Genomic DNA, 20,958 nt, shown 5'->3' on the forward strand with positions numbered 1-20,958 from the left:
CTGTGAAAAGGACATTATCTTTAGCTCCCAACCAAATATGAAGAGGCTTTCCCTGCCTCTGTTCATAGCTTGCATCTGCCCCCTCCTACTCTGCTAGCTCTGCCCCCTGCGCTGTCTGGCTTGACCTCACCTAGGGGAAGAAAACCCCATGCGTATTAGTCAGCTTGAGCTGCCATAACAAAATACCATAGACTAGGTGGCTTAAACATTTATTTCTCATGGTTCTGGAGGCTGGGAAGTCCAAGACCAAGCCAATTCATTTCCTGGTGCAGGCTCTCTTCCTGGCTTGCAAATGGCCACCTTCTTGTGGCAGAGAGAGAAAAGTAAGCTCTCTGGTATCTCTTCTTATAAGGGCACTAACCTCATCATGAGGGCGCTCCTCTCCTGACCTCTTCCAATCCTCATGACCTCCCAAAGGCCACATCTCCAAATACCATCACTTTGAGAGTTGGGGCTCCAACACAACTTTTAGGGGGAAGCAGTTCAGTCCAAAGCACCATGTCTCCCCAGTTTCGTGACTACCACAGTTCTGGCATAAGCCAGAGAGGGGAAGCTCAAGCTACTAGAAGAGGGAGGGGCTGAGTGGGTTTCTGGAGATCATGCCATTCTGTATAGCTAGTTGGGTCACCAGCAAGTTCCTTGGTGAACATTCTGAAAGGACACATTCTGCTAGGCCCTGGGATCCAGTTCAGCTCCAGATGTGGTCTTGGCAACTTTGATGGTGGAGTCTGACAAGGACACTTTATCCTCACAAACACCACCCACCCATCCTCAGGTTAACAGACATGGGCAGTGATGAGAGTAACACAGACTATCAATGAGGCAGAATGTCTCTATCTTTTGAGTGGAGCTGGCAGGCGCTGTTTTGTTAAGGCCCACTTAAAGCTAGGCATGGCACACAGGGCTTTTTGAGCAGTGCCTTATTTCGACCTTATATCAAGCCTGCAGGGTAGAAGAGAGGCTCCCTGCTTTGCAGATGACAAAAGTTGGGGCTCACAGAGGTTGAGCAAGTTCCCAAGCTCACACAGCTAAGAAGAGGGCCTGTGCTTCAAGCCTCAGTCTGGAGCAGGGTGTTCCAGCCCTGTCTGGGTGACTCTAGTGCCTCTCTGCATGCTCATGATTGTCTTTGGTCAAGGTTCTTGATGGAGAAGTCTCAAGGCACCCAGTTCCTGTGGCAGCTAGGTTGGGAAGGCACCAGACAATCCCCAAAGTGGAGGTCTGAAAGTTGGCCGTATGTGAAGTTAGTACCATCACTGTCCAGCCCTGGATGAGCTGTTGGGCCATCCAGTTTGTGTAAGAAGGGGCAGGGGGCTGTCCCCCAAGGTGAGGACACTTGGAGTTCATATTTAAAGAAGGGTAGGGAGGTTGTTCCACATTCCCTGGATCCCTGGATCTGGTTCCTGCCTCTTCAAATTCCATCTATAGTTCCTGGGGCCAGCCCAGGAAGGGAAGAACGCTGGCAACTGCAAGAATGGAAAATGGGCCACAGCACCGGGCTTTGCCTCCAGCTCCACGGTCAGGAGCAAGACACCTCTGCCCAGTGAGCATCCCCTTGTGCTCCGGCTGGGCCAGGCCAAGCTGTGCAGATGTTCTCATGAGTTCTCAATCATCCCACTGTACAGAAGGGCAAACTAAAGCTCGGGGAGCCAACCTCTGGCCCACTTTCTTTTCTGCTCAGGCACTGCTCCAAGGTGGGTTTACAGCAGGGAGCCAATGTTCCCACCCTCCTGGAGCTGGAGTGCAGTGGAAGCAGCAGATATCGAGCAAGGACAGAAAGAAGCAGGTGATTCCACAATACACAGGATAGGAAAGACATGGGGCTGGAACAGAATATTACTAGTGGCATCTTAGAGCTTGAGGTCAGGAGTTGGTGCCAAGATCCATGCCCTGCCATGTCTGCCTGATTTCAGAGCCCTCATCCTTCCCACCACCCCTCGAGAGTCCAGGCAGGAAGCTGCCACACCTGGGGCCAGCCCATCAGGCTGCTAGACCACCTCAACCAAGCCCTGCCCAGCAAGGAACCAGGAAGGGAAACCATCTGGAGGCATTAAGTTCCCGAGGGAAATGCGAGAAGATGAAGGCATTTAGACGAGATATTCCTTACCGTACCACTCATACAGTGCTGAGTTCCCAGATTTGGGAGCTGGTTCCCAGCTCATTCTCAGATATGACCTCCTTTCCCCTCCTGAGGTTTCTGTGAGGGAGCCAGCAGGGCAGCTCAGAGGGGTACTTACTCCCTGAATTCCCAAAGCCCAGTGAAGTCCCACCCTGCCCTCCGGGGTTGGACCTCTCCAGCCAGAGAAACAGGCCTGAGCCCTGGAGCAATGAGAAACGTGAACCACAACCCGGGCTTGACAGGCCCAGGTGGCTGTCAGCGAAGGCAAGAGTCCTTGGGTAGTAGCGCCAACCACAGGGCCAAGACTGCACTGCCAGCGTTATTAGCCGTCTCCCAGTGGGGGCCACATTCCCACAGGGGTTTCCTGAGAGGCTGCCTTGGTGGAGCCAGAGAAGGGGCTCTCCTGCCTGCTTGCCCCCAACCATCTCCCACAGCACCTAATGCTTTTCTCTTCAGTGGCTTGAGTTTCTGATTTAGACATCATTCAGACAAAGGACTCTGCTGTTTAAAACAGAACCACACATCTAGTCAAACCTCACTGCTCTACAGTGGAGGGAGTAGAGGCCTGGGGAGGGATGGCTTGCCTAGGGTCACACCCCAAGTCAAGGTGGGCTCGTAGAGGGGGCCAAGAGAGTAAAAGCACCACTTCCATCGCTCCAGCCTTGGGGGCTGACTGTCTCAGCAATGCAGATGCTCCTGAGAGGGGGCATTTCCCATGGGGGCTATCTCACATCTGGGTCAGGGCCAGAGCAGGCAGTCAGACTGCCCCCTGGTGAGCTTCAAATTCCAAAGCCACTGAGTGGTCCTCCAGACCTGCCCTTTCCTCTCACCCGCAGACAGAGGCACAGAGCAGGGGCTTCTCATACAGGAATGCCCAGAAATCTCATGGGCAAACCAGGACTGGACTGAGGCCCTTCCACCTGTGCAGCCTGTGTTGTGCTCTGAGGAGAGGAAGGTCTCCTGTGATGTCGTCAGGCTTTCACGCCTCAACCCTGAGTCCTGTGTGCCAGGCACTGTGCTTGGCACCAGGATACAGACATAACGTGCTGGCCGGGAAAGAAACAGCAGGGAGGGGAGGCCCCGGCACGAGGGCTTCCCTGAGGGAGCGCTGGTACAGCCCTGCGTGGGGCAGGATGGTCCCTGCCAAGACCTGGAGGCCCGGGACGTGTGGCCCCCAGGCCTGCTGGGCTCGGGGCACTGGGTGATGGGTGGTGGGTGGCGTGCGGTGGCCCTGAGCCCCATGTGCTCCTTCTCTTTCAGAGTGCAGCTCCTTCTCACCACCCACCACCGTGATCCTCCTTATCCTGCTGTGCTTTGAGGGGCTGCTCTTCCTCATTTTCACGTCGGTGATGTTTGGCACCCAGGTGCACTCCATCTGCACAGATGAGACGGTAAGCAGGTGGCCTGCCCACCCCCTGCACCTAGGGTTTGGGGGGACCTGGGCAGGTGCTGCTGGGAGGACTGCTTGCAGGCCAGGCCCCGGGTGTGCAGGGCACATTCTTCCATTTGCAGTGACACTGGATCTTTGCACACACACGAGTCCTCCCTGCTTGGGGCCAGCATGGAAGGTCACACCAGGAAGGGGCGCAGCAGCCTTGGTGAAGGCCTCCCTTTGCCACAAGTCCTTTCATCTTCTCATGATGGTTCTGTCTTCTGCACAGCACTGTGTTGGGCACTGTGCTCGGCACTGGGACACCCTTCCCATCCAAGGGCCACAGGCCTAGAGACAGGGTAGTGGACAAAGGGTGCCCTAAGCCAGGTGGCATAGGCAGGGTCAGCTTCCCAGAGGAAGTGACTTCCAGACTATGTCCTGAGGGCGGAGTCAGGAGACAGCCCTGCCTTGAGCCCCTGAGAACAGTGGCCAGCAAGCTCTCGCCTAGCCTCTGGGTTCTCTCTGCTTGGCCCAGATCTGGTCCTCGTCCACTGCCTTCTCCCCACCCCTACCTTCCACCTACTAACAGCTTCTTCTCTGGGAGCTTCAAAGCTGCTGGCTGAGCCAGACTGGAGTCTGCTCCCCTGGTGTCACTGCCACTACCCTTCCACCTTCCTAAAGTGTCTGAAAGCCTCAAGGTGGTCAATCCATGGCTATAATGTAGGCGTTTCTTCCCTTTTGGGCTTTAGGGTCCAGGTAAGAGGCCCCAGGAGGAAGGGGCAGCACTTAGCTCTTGGATGAGGAGCAGAGGCGTGAGGTTGTCAGTCCATCCTGCCTCTACTCCTGGCTTCCCAAGGTCCCCCTCAGGTGGCAGCTCTCAGGAGTCGTCTAGGACCCTCTTGCTGGGGGCTTGGGGCCTGTTGGGTAGTCAGCCTTAGCTGGAGGCTCAGAGGAAGACCGAGTCCTTGCCTCTGCTGCTGAGGCCCCCCTCCCTGTGGGTGTGGAAAATCAGCATGCAGAGAAGAGAAGGACGATGCTATCTGGCTGCCAAGGCACCATCATTTGGATCTGTGGGAATTCTCGATGGGTTTAGAAGGCTTGGGGGTTCTCAGCATCTTCTTTTATTTTATAAGAAATAACAACATTGCAAAAGAGTTTCTGTAAAAATAGTGTCCAGTGGTGTAGATCCAGCTGTGTATCCAAACATTAAATATGACCAGCTTCTCTACATGAGCCCTGCAGGGAACCCAGAGGTGACTGTCCGGCCCCCCAAGCTGTTGGGATGCTGCCAGGCCACACAGGCCATGGTCTGGGGGAGCCAGAAGGAGAGCTGTCACAGAGCCGGCCCTGGCTGCCCCTCCCCTCAAGGCCGTTCCTAAAGAGAGTTGTGTTGGAAAGGAAAGGAGAAAGGAATGAGGGCCCTGAAGCTCATGGGAAAGGGTGTCTTCCCCTTGACCTGTATCTTCCCAGGTCCCCAGGCTGTGAACAGAGCTCACACTGGGCTGTCCCCTCAGGCCTCCTCCCTGCTCCCCACCTCCTCAGAGACCACAGCAGACAGACCCCTGGCCAGGCTCCTGCCAGGCTGCTCCTCCCCTGTCCCTCTGGGCAGGGGCACATTCTCAGGCCCTGCCCACTGACCAGCTCCATCTGAAGAAGAGAGAAGGGAAGGGACCAGCTTCTCCCTCAGTCCCCGTTTTTGCTGTGAGACTTAGCGGGGGGTGTGGCGCAGGCTCTGCAACAGCTGCTGAGGTGGTCTCGGGTCACCCTCCTCCCCAGGGAGCACTAGGAGGACATTTGCCGTGAGTGAGGCTGACTGGTCTGTCCTCGCAGCCCCTCTAACCTGTACTAATCCTTCCTCCTTCCTTCTCTGTGGTGACCTCTGCCCTCACCACAGCCTCTCACTCCTGTTAGACCTTCTCAGTTGGGCCTCGCCAGCCCCGCTAGGCAGGGTGCTTCTTGACCTCCCTGCCTGGCGAGACTGACAGCACCAGAGCAGTCGTTTGATTTGTTCCTTTTTTTTTCGTCTGCAAAGTGGTCATAGTAGGTTCGAACTTCCCGTGAAGCTGTCCCAAATTAACAGCCGTCATTGGCTCTCATGATCATGAGCTCCCCGCCAGCTCTGAGGCTTCTCACAGCAGAGCCTTCCCAGCTCTGCCACACAGAGCCCGGGCCCTGGCCAGAGGCGTCTCTGCAGAACCCAGCAGGACTCAGCTGTGCGTAGATGGCCTCCTTCACTTAACAGAACACGGATCGGCGTCACTAGGAGTAATGGCCTAGGGGCTGCTGCTGTGCTCGTTTTCCTTCCCTTCCTAGAGGGACTTATAAATATGTGCCCACCCCAAAGAAGTATGTCTTTTTTTTTTTTTTTTTTTAGCACTTTTTATGAGAGAAAGAGAAGAAACAGGTACAATGTAGTTGGCGTTATGGCTTTAAAAAGAAAGCATTTACTCCATTCACTTCAGGCTAGTGGACATCCCTTCCCGCCCCCCAAACCACAGCAATAAAGTGCTTGACTGAAAGTATGATTGTTCTTGTTTTCAGGGAATAGAACAATTGAAAAAGGAAGAGAGAAGATGGGCTAAAAAAACAAAATGGATGAACATGAAAGCCGTTTTTGGCCACCCCTTCTCTCTAGGCTGGGCCAGCCCCTTTGCCACGCCAGACCAAGGGAAGGCAGACCCGTACCAGTATGTGGTCTGAAGGATCCCTGACCAGCATTGCCACTCAGACACAAACCACATCACAGCACTACCGTCCGATCCATTCTCATGAATGTTTAAACCGAAAAAGCAAAACAACTACTCTAAAACTTTTTTTTTATGTCTCAAGTATAAAATGGCTAAGCATTGCAGAGAAAAAAAAATGTTCCCATGTTTTATTTTTAAGAGATCATCCTTTATATTTTTTGGTGACTGAAGCTGCTCTTCTTTTTTCCTTTTTAAAATCACTTCTCTGGCCTATGGTTTCCTCTCTGCTGTCTGTCTGGCATGACTAATGTGGAGGGTGCTGTCTCCGGCCATGCCCACTTCTACTAACTGAGTGAGACGTGACGCTGGTGCATGGATGGACCGTCCGGACCCCTGGTTGGGAATGCATAGGAGAGCCAGGAGGGCCCATGACCTCCCACTGCCCACGAGGCAGTGGCGGGTGCCCTGATGGGACTTAAAACCTCACTGAAGATGGATGCTTACCCCTTGAGGCCTGAGAGGGGCAGGATCAGGGCTGGAGCCTTCAGAAGGGCCCTTGACACAGCGGCCTCATCCCCCACGTGGACACAGTTTGCCTCCTAATTCACAAAATCAATTGCCTGCCTTGTACTTTATGGGCTCGGGTGCGTAGAATGATTTTAAGGGGGGTGGGGAGAGAGATGAAAGGGGTCTTATTTGTATTCTGAATCACTAATTATATTCCCTCTGATTATGTGGAAGACTGTGAAGGAAAAAGACGTTTTTCCAGTTCAAAATGCCTTACACAATCAAAAAAAAATTCCAAATTTTAGGCGAGCTGCATTTTCCTTTGTTACATCTGCTCACCCTCCTGCCACCTCAGCTCCCGCGCTCCCCGAGCGAGATGTCAGTCAGTCAGTGTTAATGCTGAGTGAGACAGCCACGGTCCCCAGCGCCACCATCAGCCTCTGCTTCCTGGCTTTGTAAATCTCTGAAGTGGGTTCACAATGATGTTTTAGACCCATAAATGGGCACATACCCATGTCTTACAATATTTTTTTTTTTTTTAAAGATTTTATTTTTTCCTTTTTCTCCCCAAAGCACCCCCGGTACATAGCTGTGTATTCTTCGTTGTGGGTTCTTCTAGTTGTGGCATGTGGGACGCTGCCTCAGCATGGTCTGATGAGCAGTGCCATGTCCGCGCCCAGGATTCGAACTAATGAAACACTGGGCCGCCTGCAGCGGAGCGCGCGAACTTAACCACTCGGCCACTGGGCCAGCCCCCATGTCTTACAATATTTTAACCTGGGAGACTATTGTCCTGGCATGGGGCTGACAGTGATGCGAGAGCAACATTGTAGCCCCCAAACTTTTCACAGTTGCTAGACAGCCTTCACTGCAGTCAGCTGATTCACGGGAGCTGGGGCCTGGCACTGAGAAGCTCTTCCGTTTGGAGGCGCCTGCTGTGTCAGTCTCATTTGCAAAAGGAAAGCCTGAAGATAGCGGGGGAGGTGAGGAGACAGAGAGTGCCCTCACATGCAAAAGTCACGGAAATTTGAATACTGACCATCTGTGAATTCTCACACATGGATTTTTTTTAAGTGATCATCACCACAAACCTCCTTTTTTAGCTTTTGCTTGGGGTGGGGGTGGGGGGTAAGGTTTATTAAATCCAGTCCTGGATAGGGAGAAAGCTAATCTAGCCATGTGATTTTTCAGAAAAGTAAGCGAAACATGCTGCCTCTTTTCAATTCTGTCAGTGCTTCCACATGGAAACAAAATGCAATAAAATTTTTCCAAACCCTGTTCTGATTGAGCTCTGCTCTCTCACAGTGTTACCTGCGGGGAGAGCCGATGGTCTGGTCAACCCAAGTTTGCTGTTTATTTCTTTGCTTTTAAAGGACATTTATTTATGCTCCCTCCCTTGAATGAGGTGTTTATTGTGTCTTTAAAGGACCTTTATGGTCCCCTCTTGAGCAAGCTTGCCCTACCAGGCCCCTGTCCTTTGGCTTTCTGCAGCCGGAGTTCCTTCCCTTGTGCTCCTGGGCTCTCCGTTGCTACAGGAAGGTCATGAAGTCTGCCAAGTTTGCCTCTGGGGTTGGACATAGGGGAGAGCCCCATTTTCTTCTGCCCACCCAGCAGGAACCAAAGTCAAACCAGAGGAAATTGCGAAAACCTCCACACGCAGTTCTGGTGCGCTGTTTTGAGGGGTTGTCCATCATCCTTTTGATGTTTAACCAAAGAACTCTACGAGCTTTTCTGAGTCAATTAACCTTGACTGGCCTCTACGGTACTATTTATGCTATAGTTAAGGCTGAGATCTGAAATTGTTTTTAAATGCTGTTTTTAAATCGAGTTTATAGCATTTGTTTTCCACATTCTTTTTTTTTTTAAACAGTTCACTTAGGTGTATGAAAGAAGTGTGGCTAAGTGACTCGACAGCAGTTGAGAAGGCTCTGGCCCTGGTCCCACCCCTCAGGGATCCATCCCTTGGGAGGCAGTGTTGCCGTGCTGTCCTCCTCCCAGGGGACGGAGACTGGGACTCGGAATATTTTTTAAGTATTCGGATGCCCTCAAAGTACTCCATCTTCAAGGGCTTTTTTTTAAGCGACCCAGATTGGGTTTTCCCTCATGGAATTTCTAAGGAATGCAGTAGTTAGAGCTGAAGATGTGTTGACTTTTTCTTGAATCCTAAAAATAGAAAGTCATCATTTAAACGTGAGCATACTATGGATATCTCCCAGAGATGCAGGCTCCTTCCGACATCCTGTATGATTCTCCCTCTGGGTTTTTACAAGCCCTTTGGCTGAACGAATGAGTGTTCCCCAGCTCTCAAGCCAGAGTGAAATGTGCACTCAGAAGATAGGAATACTCCAAGATTCCCTGTGTTTTTCCTATTTCATTTTCCTTAAGATCAAAAACATTTTTCAGAGAGCTCACTGACTAAGGAGCGTGACTGTCCTTTGCAGTGTGGTGATTGGTCTCCAGCCTGGTGCCCACGCGGGAAGAAATAGACATCCCTGAGCTCCACTCAGTATCCCCAGATGACTCATGAAAGAGGACACCCCTCCACACAAACGCGGCCCCAGCTTTTTGCTCTGGCACAGGAGTTCTGACAGCACTGAATGGTGCACATATGGGAAATGAGCCAGTAGTGGCCATAGGGTTCAGAACCTGGGCTCTGGAAAGCGTAAGGGAAAAATAAAGAGGAAGGTGACACGGCGAGTTGGGTTCGTGACTCTTTCCTGAAGCCTGTCAGCTTCAGCTTTGTGTTAATAGCAACCATATGGAACAGGCAAAAGGCCTCGGGCCAAACAAATCGATGCCTATTTGCATGGGCTTGGTGGCGTTGTGTGCACAAAGAGAATTTGGGTACAAGTGCATGTGCCAAGTCTCCTCTTAGTCATACCATTTCATCTTTCTAATACTTTTTTCTTGGAAGAACCCAAAGTGAGATGCCTTGAATTACCAGCTTTGCTCATTCTGGCTAGGCTGCTTGGAAGGTTAAAAATCCATCTTCTTGATGCAGGAATCTTTCAGATGAGGTAAATTAAGAAATGTTTATTAACCACCTATACGAGGTCAGAATCACACAGAAACCCCAGATCTGGGAGCCTGCATTGGGCTCTCCCAGCCAGCTAATGGGTTTTAAGTTTCTCTCATTTTAAGACCTGTAGTGCATCAGCCTGTGGGGTGAGCCAGCCAGGGGTGTCAGCCTAGAAGGGGCCCTTAAATACCAAGGAAATGAGAAGAGAGGAAGATTTTGCTGGAATCCCTCTCAAGAACCTTGCTGGCGATGCGCTGAGGCAGTGCATCTCAATGCGTGGCCCCTAGACCAGCAGCATCAGCGTCACCTGGGAGCTTGTCAGAAAAGCGCATTCTTGGGCTCCACCCCAGACCTCCTGAATCAGAAACTCAGAGGGTGGGGCCCAGCAAGCTGGATTTTAATAGCCCTCCAGGGGATTCTGACACATGCGCGTCTGAGAATCCACTTGGGGTGTGCCGGGGTCGCCCCACCGGGGCTCCCTGATGCCTGCCGATGATTGGCCCCGTGTGCTGCTGGGCTCAGTGTGGTGCTCGGTAGGGGGTGCCGACTGAGTCCTCTTCCCTCAACCCACAGCCTCCCCAACATGAATGCTGAGAAAACAAGGGAAGTCTGCTTTGTGAAAGGGAGCCAAATTATTAGTCTGTCCAACAGTCTTCCTGCAAATCTATCTGTCCAACTGGTTTCTGGACCGAGGGGCCCTTTGGGCAGAGAACCGTCCAGAAGGCAGAGGGGAAAGAGTGGAGCTGGGGTCCTCTAAATGGGAGTGGTGGCTAGTGAGGAATTAGAGCCTGGGACAGACACATGCACATGTCCTGGCCTTTGGTGTCCATCTGTGGGCCTCAACACCCACATGGCTTTTTCTTAAATCTTCTAAATACACATCTGACCTGAGAATCACCTCATAGGAAATAAAGAATTCACACTGAAACAGAAACAAGCCATGGGCCAGTCTACTCTGCCAAACTGAAGACTTCATTTCCCCACCCTCTCCCTCAAGAAAAAAAAATTGATGACTTGAGCAGCGTGATTACCCAGCAAAGCCAAGTGGCCCCAGGGATCACTCTCCATCTGTGCGCACAGGAGCTGATGAAGCTGATCCAAGGAATTATGAAAAGCATTGCAGAGGAGTGTTTGCAAAAATCTTCTCGGGGAAGGCACCTGCTCTGACATGGACACAAAGGACGCCCTGAATTTCTGCAGCTGAGTTAACGTAGCCCAGCGATGGAAAATTTGGGCCCAGGCTTCAGTCCTTGGTTCACATCCTTAGTCAGCTACTTCCTTCCTGTGTGACCTTGGGCACTAACTTACTTAAGCCTCGGTTTTCTCATCTGTAAAATCAGGGAGTCACAAGGCTGACGTGTGGATTAAATGAGAGTAATGAAGGTAAGTGTTAGTATCTGGCACATGGTGTGGCTCAAATACACGTTAGCTCTGTTAGAGCTGTGCTTTTCAAATCGTCACAACTGTTGCGGGTTGCAATAAAAAGCTGTTTTCTGTTGCGGGTTGCAATAAAAAGCTATGAAACACTCATGAAGAGAGAGTTATCTGGCTGTCTCTGAGGAGGGCAGGTATGTGTGGGCTACAGCATCTCTGACTTTCTATGTCTGGTGATGGAGGGAGCCGGGGGACCACCTGCTCTTGTTCTGTGGGTCTCAGCTGAGTCCTTACAGAGCTGTACTTGGGTCTCAGCCTCCCTTGGGAGACTTAGTCCTGGCACATTAATTTTTGGGCGTTGGTGGGTTTGTTTACAGATCACAGCTCTTGTGTCATCCAAGCAGCCGATGCCCATAAGGCCTAGGTCACACACTCACTGTAAGAGGTTCTGGCTTAGGCTGTTACCCCCTTACCAGGAATCAACCATTCTTTTTTTTTTTTTTTTTTAAGATTGGCACCTGAGCTAACATCTGTTGCCAATCTTCTTTTTTTTTTTTTCCTTCTCCTCAAAGCCCCCCAGTACATAGTTGTATATTCTAGTTGTGAGTGCCTCTGGTTGTGCTATGTGGGGACACCACCTCAGCATGGCCTGATAAGCAGTGCCATGTCTGCGCCCAGGATCCGAACCAGCCAAACCCTGGGCTGCCGAAGCGGAGCGCACGAACTTAACCACTCGGCCACGGGCGGCCCCAGGAATCAACCATTCTTGTTTGTTGAGCCTGAAGTCAGTATTACTGCTGCCTCTGCAAACCTCCAGCTTCAGAACCTTACCTTCAGGACACCTTTAAATCTACACAAAACTCAAAATTGAGTCCTATCTGGAAAAAGAAACCCCTCTGGCTCCCCCTGATGCTGAGAGTCCAGAACCTCAGGCCTTTTTTATGCATCAGATTCTTTTGGAATATTTTCTCCTCTCCAGACTCAGAGTTAACACTCTTTGGATGTTTGTCCACTTAACCGCTGAGGAACTTCCAGGCCGGACTTTGGGATGCTTTTGCGAGCTCGTTGAGGAGGTGGAGTACAGTCCTAGAGGGCTCCTCTGGGAACACACTGGAATGGGAAATAGTAGTCCTGTGGCTCTTCTGCTTCATTTTCCCCTTCAGCTCTTCTCTGTCTTCCAGATCCGCACAGGCAGAGTGAGAATTTGCAGTAGGACTGAAAACACCTTGCGTGGAGAGAAGACACCAGGTCTAGGCTTGATTCTGGTGCATGACCAGCAGGACAAGCTTTGGCCACTGTCATGGCCTCTCAACTTCTTTTTTCCCATCTGCTGTGTCAATACTTGCTTGTTGTGAGGACCCACAGTCATGGCTTTGAGCGAGCCCAGTCAGTGTGGATACAGCCAATGTGTCCTTTCTGGGTGTCCCCTCTGTAGCCTGGTCTGCCACATGGCGAGGTCCCAGCTCCCCTGCAATCACAGTTAAAACGCCGCTCTTGACATGCTGCACACGATCATCCAGGAAGGAATGCAGGATCCCCAAAGCAAGTCACCCCGTGAGCCATTACTGCTTCTGCCAAGTGAGGAGGCCTGGCAAGGGGCCCATGCGGGAGCAGTGGGGCCTCCTGTGCTTGTGACTCCGCGAGGCTCCCTCAAGACTGTGTCAACAAGGTCCATTTTCTGAAACAGGATTTTGGTCGGATTATAAAAGTAACACCTGCTCATTGGTGAAAACTTGAAAGTGTGGGGAGTCTACAGAAATAAGTACAGATCTTCTAAACTATCCCCCCAGGTAACCACAAGTTCCATGATGATGTCATGTGCAGCTTTCTTCCTTTGTTGCCACGTGGACAGGATTTTCGAATGTCATGTAAAACTGTATTAACAGCATTTTTAATAGGTGCATAGTATTCTGCTTTATAGAATAATTTTCTTAGCCATCATTATTGGACATTTCAATTGTTTCCAACTTTCCGTTGTTATAATTCAGTGTTTAAGACTATTGCATAAATATTTGTGTCTCAGATTTTTTTTTAACTTATTGTGAAATAATTTCAAACTTACAAAAAAGTGGTAAGAATAGTACAAAGAGTTCTCATTTACCCTTCAATCTGTCTTTCCAAGTGTAAACATTTTATATAACCATAATACAAATATAAAAACCGGGAAATCTATTGATACAACACCATTAACTAATCTATATACTTTATTCAAATTACTCCAGGTGTCCCACTGACATCCTTTTCTGTTCCAGGAGGCCTCATTGCATCATTTGCCATGTCTCGTTAGTCTCCTCCAATCCATGGCAGTCTCTCAGTATTTCTTTATCTTTCACAAACTTGACCCTTTTTTTTAATTGAGGTGAAACTCACAGAACATAAAATTAACCATTTTAAAGTGTGCAATTCAGGGGAACTTATAATGTTGTACCACTACCACTCCTATCTGGTTTCAAAACATTTTCATCAGACTTTGACCCTTTTGAAGATTATAGGCCAGATATTTTGTAGACTATTCTTCTATTTGTGTTTGTCTGGTGTTTTCTCACAATTAAATTGAGATGATGCATTTGGGGCAGGAAAACCTCTGAGGTGATGGTGTGTCCTTCCCAGTGCACTATATCCAAGATACATGACGCTGATGCGTCTCATTCCCGGTGATATTAACTTTCATTGGGTTAAGGTGGTGCCTGCAAAGTTTCCTTACTGTGAAGCTACTGTTTTACCCTTCATAATCAGTAAAGTCTCTCATGAGCAGACACTTTGAGATCAGATTCTTTAGACTACAATTTTCTCAAAAGCCGAGAAACGTAAATCTCTGATATGGTGTGGGAAGACAGAGTACTGGAGAAGAAGAGCTGACCCAGGATGTGGTCAGATCTCAGTCTGTGTGTGTGCCTCAGTTTCTCTTTCTGTATAACATAAAGGTTTATACCAGTTATGTGAGGCTCTTGTGTGGAAAAGAAGAGAAAGCCTAGAACTAGGTACTCAGAGATGGTTCCGAGGTGGAAAGAGTCATGTCAATGAGCAATATCTGTGCCTGGCAAACCTGCAGCCAATTCCCTTGGCTTCCAGAAGAGATGGAGAAGGCAGAGGCCCCAGTGAGGGGCAAAAGGCTCTGGGCAGGGTGTTGTGGGCCTTGAGAGCTGGCCCGCTGTGCCTTTAACTCCTTTGGCTTTCTCCCCTTACCCAACACCCTCTTTCTGTGGCCTGGCGGCTGAGTCGCAGCCGACACCCAGAGGCAGGTGAGTGGGCAGCTTGGGAGAGGCCACAAGGTGGTGTGCTGCATGAGCAGCCCTCACGCCAGCCTCTGCCTCCCCACAGTGACCCTGTGCACCCTCCAGCTGCTTGCTGCATGTTGGCACTAGCCATACACTCATGTGCTTCTTCATCTCACGTGTTTGTATCCTGCACTCTCACCTGAACCCTGTCATCCTTCTTCGTGCTAAGTTTGCTGTGCCTACCATGGTGGGGAGTGGTCCAGAATATTTAGGGAGGGATCATCTGTCTTAGTGGTCTCAGGATGGGTGGGCCAGCTCATGCCCAGAGAGGCCTGGGATGTCACTCCTTGGTCCTTGGCCACTGGGCAGCCTGGCTCCTGTGCAGCAGCTGGCCTTACTTAACAAGGCTGGGCAGCCCTGGCACCTGTGGGAGGGAAGCAGGGAGGGCTAGTGGTAGGTGAGAACCAGGCCAGTTCCTCTGGAAGGTCCTGCTTGCTGTGCTACTCCACGCTGCTCCCCACTCCGCCCCCTCAGCCCTCTGAGGAGTCTCCAGCCCTGACCTGGCCTACAGCAGGCTGTGCCCCAGCAGCCCCATCCACCCATGCCCTGGGCCTCAGTGCCAGGCTGTGCCGGGGCTGGGGGTATGTGCCCGAAGGTGCACAGCCCTATATGCTGACCCTCTTTATCTCACTGTCCCTCCAGGGCATTGAGCGCCTCAAACGAAAGAACCAGCCGAGGGAGCACACGGGCAGCTGGGAGTCGGTAAAGGAGACCTTTGGTGGGGACTTCTCCCCGAACTGGTTCAACCCCTTCTCCGGACCGTGTCATCCAGAGCCTCTCCGTGACGGAGACTGGGTGCGGCAGGTGACACTGTCAGACACCGACAACACGGAAACAGTGACGGAGTCTGAGGAGGGGAAGGACAAGGACTCTGTGGAGGTGATAGATGAGTAATGCTGCTATGGGGAGAGGGACGGACACTGAAAAGTCACTGTCAACCTGTCACTGGCATTGTGGCTGCGGGGTTCATGGGTGTGACGCGCTCCCCTGCACCCCGCTGCTCCCCTCGGGTCTCTCACTTGGCGTGGCTGTCCTCTGTAACCCCTCCTCTCTCTCCCCGTGTTGAGCCAGGTCTGGGAGGTGGGGGATAGACTAGGGATGACAGAGGAGGGACTTTTTCTGAGTCCATCTAAGAAGAGTCTGCTGGGAGAGGGAGCGTCAGGAACCATTCTCCAAGACTGGGCGTCCTCTGCCGCTTGCACAGCCTCCCCCAACAAAGGGAGCTCTGAACAGGGCGGCTGGGGACCAGAAAAGAACTCGCCTTAGGCTGTTCTTGGGATGTCTGTCTTCTCATGGGAAGGTTGGGGCCCTGCTCCTGGCTTTTGAGAAATAAGGCCATAACATTATGATGGAAGGACAGAGCAGGGCTGGCCTTGGGGACCTGAGGTGGGACCCTGACATCAGGAGAGATCAGCCTGGAAAGGCTGCAAGCATCGCGGCCACTCCCGGAAAGGGCTCCCCTGCCACCGGCCTGAATTAGGAGAAAGGCCTGTGCCGCAGCTGCCTTCGGAGTCAGGCATGGTTTGAGAGGACCCCAACACTGGGCTGCAGATACACACATGCGGGACGTGCCCAGGTCGGAAACAAGCCTGAGCTATGGCAGCTGCGCCAGAACTTAGCTCCCATTCCGCAGACACGAGAGGCTTAGTGGAGTCACAGCTTAACGCTGTCCTGCCGTGTGGCTACAGATCTGTCCACGCCCAGGTCGGAGTTGGGGGAGGGCCTAAATAGGGCTTCTGGGGACTCGGACCTCCTCCACCAGAACGGAATTTACCTTTCCCTCCTGGATGGAGTCTGACAACCCACCTAGGCAGAACTGACCAGAAACCTGACCTGTGTGTTTTAGGCCAGTTTTCCCAAGATAACGCCCACCTTGTGTCTGAAAGGGCGGGTGGTAGCCAGGGCCTGCAGATTGATGAACCAGGAAGACAGACACACACACACACCCTCACACTCTACCAAGATGAGCCTGGACCCTGGTCCCCCCATTTGAAGGCTGAAGGCCCAAGCAGGGGTCCCTGAGCTCCAAAACCCCACTCCAGTGGTTCCTGAAGCAGCATCTTCTACACAAAGCCCAACAGAAGGGTTCGTCTCCCCCTTTGGTGTAAGAATGGCTCCCCCACCCCGGCTCCCAGCGGAGGCCTTTGTTCTTCTCTTTGGCCCATTGCCCCAGGATCAGCTGGCACCAGGGCGGAGCCTGCCCACGCGATGTCTCTGTTCCAGGGCCCCTCTTCCAGCTCCAGGCCAAGCATGAGTCCTCGTCCAGGGGGGCCTGTGGCCCCAGTTAAATGGGGAAGGAGGTCAGTATTCAGAGGTGCCACCTAGGACACTTTACGAAGGCTCTGGTGACCGTGAGAAAGAAAGGAAGGCAGCAGCGCAATCCTTGGGCAGTGTCCTCGGGCCTTCCCTGAAGGGCAGTGGCTCTGCAGAGAGAGACCCCTGCCTACAGCTGATGACCGCCAGGCTCTAGGGCTAATTGCTCGGAGGGGCCGGTGTTCACAGAGCCACCTCTGTCCTAACCCCTGCTCAGAGCTCTTTCGTGATGTCCCGTGAGAGGGCTGGTGGCAGGACTTGCATTGACAGAGCAACCAGAAAGGCTCGGGCCTTCCACAGCCAGGCCATGGACATCTCTTCTTGGTCCGTGTCAGCTTTCGTACTTATTAATATTTATTAACAAAGCCCATTAACTCGCAGTCCGGGCAGGGCGTTGCCTCTCACCACTTTGGGAGAGAGCTGTCGTCTGACCGTGGAGACCCACTGTTTGTTGTCCTGACCAAGAAGGCAGCCCTGGGGTGCCCACAGGGTGAATTGTGTACCAAAGAGACTCCAGCAGTGCTGTGTGAGTCCCAAAGGAGTCCGCGGTCAGCGGGCAGGGTAAGGGGAGAGGTTCGCTGGTCACCGTTTGCTGATGATGTCAGTCTGGCAGGGTCAGGCCGGAGGTCCGAGGTGTGTGCATGAGAAAGGCCCTTGCACAATGGCCTTGAAATTGCTCTTCCTCCAGCCGGCTTGGCGGAAAGCAGAGGTCCGTCGCCATGAGCCCCAAAGCCCACTCTGGGTTCAGGTTGGTTGGTGGGGAGGCATTTTACCTGCACAGAGTCAGACCGGCCTCTCCCTCCTTGCTGAGCCCATCTCCATGCTAGACCTCAGCCACCTCAGACCCTGTCCTGGCAGGGGCTGCACTGGGCCCCAGCTGGGGCTGCGTGGGTGACAACCTGTCTAATCCCCACACCAGTGGCACAGTGGCCTTCCCTCTGTGGCGGCTGGCGACAGTGTAACATTCTGCTTAGTCTCAAACTGACAGCATTGCAATGCTGTCAAAACAAGACAAGGGCCAACATTGAGGGAGACTGGGCGCAAACTTCTGCTTTTTTCTCTGAATAAAAAGCTCTTTTCTCGACCTTGGTGGCTGGAGTCTCCTGTCTTCAGCAGGAGATCCCAATCCAGACCCCTGGCTGGCATCCTTCCTCTCAGGTCACCTCGAGGGCACCCCTAAGAAAGCCTCTTTTCTCCCATTTCCCGTGGGGAGACCAGTGAGTGTCATACACAGGCACCGAGCTGCACTTGCAGAGTTACTAACTAAACCCATCTCTCTGGGTCACCTCCTGTGTGGTATTTCCAGCAAAAGGAAAACTCACCTGTCATGCAACAAGCATTTATTGAACACCTACTATATGCCAGGGAGGTGGGCGTGGGGGCAAGAGTGCCCAGGATTGAAGGGTTTGACTTTAAAGCCAAGCCCCCACCCCTGAATGTCATGCAAATTACACACAAAATAACCCTCAGTCAACCCACACATGTGCCTCTGCCTGAGTGTGTCCAGTTGGGGTTACAGCCTTAGGGAGAGGGGCTGGGTGTCCTGAACAGGGCCTGGAATAAAGCAGCCCAGCCCCTCGGAGAAACAGTCCTTGACCCAGGAAGTTCAGAGGATCGGATGGCTCACCAAGTGCCCACGTGATCCCCAGCACAAGCTACCTTAAGAAGCTTGTTCACAGAAAGAAAAAAGTGACCCAGGGGACCAGAGTCATCTGGAAGCAGTCAGTTTAATTAAAAGCGTATTGATCATTTGAGCAGGTCTCTGGAGGGCGGAACAAGAAGGAACGGCTCTTGCTAACAGAGACAGGCTTTCAATTGGCACAAGGAGGCACCTCCTCCCAGGATGACGACCGCCCCCAAAAGTACACCTGCTCAAGGGAGGGGGATGTTGGTGGCCGCAGGGTCTCCCTCCTTTCCCTCTCTGAGAAAGGACAAGCCTATCCCCAGGCCTGGGGCCATCTTGCGGTGGGTTCCTGTGTTGCCTGCCAGCTCTGTTTGCAAGCCATCCCTCGGGCTCACCAAGGCCACCAGCGCTGGTGAGATGAGGCGGTGGGCAAGGCAGGAGGCTTCAAGTGGAACACCTTGTGGTGTCTTCTTTACCCCAAAGATCAGTAAGGGGCATCCTTATTTCAAACCCATCTTCTCCTCAGGCTAGTCAAAGTCAGTATCCCCTGTGGCTGGCCCGCCCACTCTGTGCCTTGAGGTGGAGGCCCACAGGGTTGCAAAGGCAGCTTTATTCCTGGGGGATGATGGATGGGAGGGAGAGAGGCTAGGGTAAATTTTGCTTCCTTGTCCGTATGAAGGCTAAAATGGACAGAGGGAGGAATGGAAGCTATAGGCTCAGCGAATCCACAGACCCTGTCTGTGACCACATCCAAGGGAGCTCCCACCTGAGGGCCCTCCTGCAAAGGGAGGCACAAGTCTGGTGGAGTGTCCAGGGGGTACAGGGCCGGCTGTCCTCATGCTACCGGTGAGCTGCGGCTGCTGAGCAAGGCAAGGGCCTGGGATCAGCCTGCTGCTGGGGGAGGGGGCTTCTCTGGTCACTCTAAACGCTGCCTGGAGGAGGTGGGCTGTTTCGGGTGTTAGAGGTGAGAGTGAAATGTCTGGAGGGGAGCGAAGTGGAGGAGGCTGCTAACATCCTTGGCGAAGGTTCAAGGCCTGTCTGGAGGGAGCAGGAGGTGTGCAGTGTACCCTCAGCAGGACAGGTGTGGCCATTCGTCATCTCCCTCCCTCCCTGCATTGGGCCCCTTGAAGACATGATTTTAACTTATCAACACCATCGCTCACAGATCAGAGGGGCTGCTCGGTCACCCACCACCACCAAGGGGCTGGGGATTCTTAAACCTGGAAGGCTGGAAATTCCTACTAACCTGCAGGTGCCCCGAAGCTCACCCGGCCCTGGGGAAGCATGGGAGCCATGGCACTGGACTTAAGGCGCCACAGTTTCAAGCTGCCTGAAGTTACAGGAAGTCAGAGGCCAACCGACACCAGCTGGTCTCTCAGTCCTGCTTCTGGTTGGTGGGCAGGCCCAGCCTCCGCTTAGGGTGTGCAGATACCGGAGGGGAGGCGCCCATCCACCTGTTGTTCCCCAGACTAGGTCCCCTTCAGGGAACAAGCAGGGCTGGGAGCGGGGCACCCAGGAGAGGGACTCCCTGGGTTTCAGGTGGAGAGCACCTGGGGAGCTTTTGACAAATACTGATGATTAGGCCCCATGCCTGGAGAGTCAGACACAGCCGGTCAGGTTGGCACGTACAGTCAGCGTGGGGGACCACTGGCAGCATCTCGGCTGTTAGCAGCATTGTTTATAAATTGGCAAGTTGAGGACCAAGTTCAGCCTCAGACGTACTGTCCTGGTCCACATGGTCATTTCCACAGCTTGAATTAGTTGCACCTGGTAAGATCCAGGAGCTTACACTATAGAAGACCACACACTCTCCTGTAGCTTATTCTGCAAAATCAGAAGATCCTGAAGGCAGACCTGGGTCCCCTTAGGCACTCAGGTCATCCTCTGTCCATTTTCCTTTTCAGCCCGTTTGATTCTCAGAGTAGTCCTGTGAGCTGGACAGGTCGCACTATTATCCCCATTTTATACATGAGGAAACTAAGGCTCAGAGTCTCGGAGCCTTGCTCAGGGTCAGTCACCTGGCTGGTTGAGAATAAAGCTGGCCCCAGTATGGCACTCACCCAATCTGGGACCCCAGCTTTGAGCTTTAGATGACTCAGTTACCTCTCTGGGCCTCAGTTTCCTCAGATGTAAACCAAGGTGGTTGAACCAGCTGGTTTGCAGGGGCTTTTCCAGCTCTGACATTTCACAGACCCTCCTGGGAACCCTGCCCAGGTCGACAGAGCTTCTTGCTTCATGGATGTCAGCAACAGTTGTCTCTTATCTGAAATCTGAGAGGAATGTCTGTTTCCCGACGAATCACCCGCCGGGAATCACCTAGCCTCTCACTGTGCACAGTGGTCTGGGGGCCGCCCTGCTGGCAACACCGGCATCACAGGGGAGCTTGTGAGAAATGCAGACTCTGAGGCTCCACCCCCACGTGCTGAATCAGAATGTGCAATTTAGCAATATTCCCCAGGTAATTTGCACATTAGGGTTTGAGAAACCCTGGTCTAAGGGAAATAGTAACCGACTGGTTTTTCCCTGGAATATTCAGACACCCTGTAAGAAACAGGCCATCAGAAACCTTCTTTCAGGAACAAATCATAAGAGTTTGGTAAAGTCCTTTGCTGGGTATATCAGCATATCAAAATCAACAATTTCCATATAGTCCAGCGAACAATTAGAA

The 20,958-nt window shown here is 52.3% G+C and overlaps 1 protein-coding gene and 1 non-coding gene across 13 annotated transcripts in view; both read left to right on the forward strand.

Moving 5' to 3' along the window:
• Positions 1 to 17,750, forward strand: part of ZDHHC3 (zinc finger DHHC-type palmitoyltransferase 3) — a 57,759-nt gene extending 40,009 nt beyond the window's left edge. For 6 of the 12 annotated variants that reach the window (XM_023620588.2, XM_023620585.2, XM_023620586.2 and 3 more), the window contains 2 exons: positions 3,377 to 3,507; positions 14,996 to 17,750. In XM_023620588.2, coding sequence (XP_023476356.1) covers positions 3,377 to 3,507; positions 14,996 to 15,247 — 383 coding nt within the window. In that variant the 3' untranslated portion in view covers positions 15,248 to 17,750. Of the gene's footprint in view, positions 1 to 3,376; positions 3,508 to 6,029; positions 7,961 to 14,995 lie in introns of those variants that run through there. The other 6 variants (XM_070237854.1, XM_070237848.1, XM_070237856.1 and 3 more) reach the window with 1 other exon arrangement.
• Positions 6,456 to 6,600, forward strand: MIR9167 (microRNA mir-9167). The gene has a single exon (NR_128242.1). It is a non-coding gene; the product is annotated as a microRNA mir-9167 (primary transcript).
• Positions 17,751 to 20,958: the final 3,208 nt, after the last annotated feature.

The sequence above is a fragment of the Equus caballus genome, chromosome 16 (assembly GCF_041296265.1).
Source record: "Equus caballus isolate H_3958 breed thoroughbred chromosome 16, TB-T2T, whole genome shotgun sequence".
NCBI classification, from domain to species: Eukaryota; Metazoa; Chordata; class Mammalia; order Perissodactyla; family Equidae; genus Equus; species Equus caballus.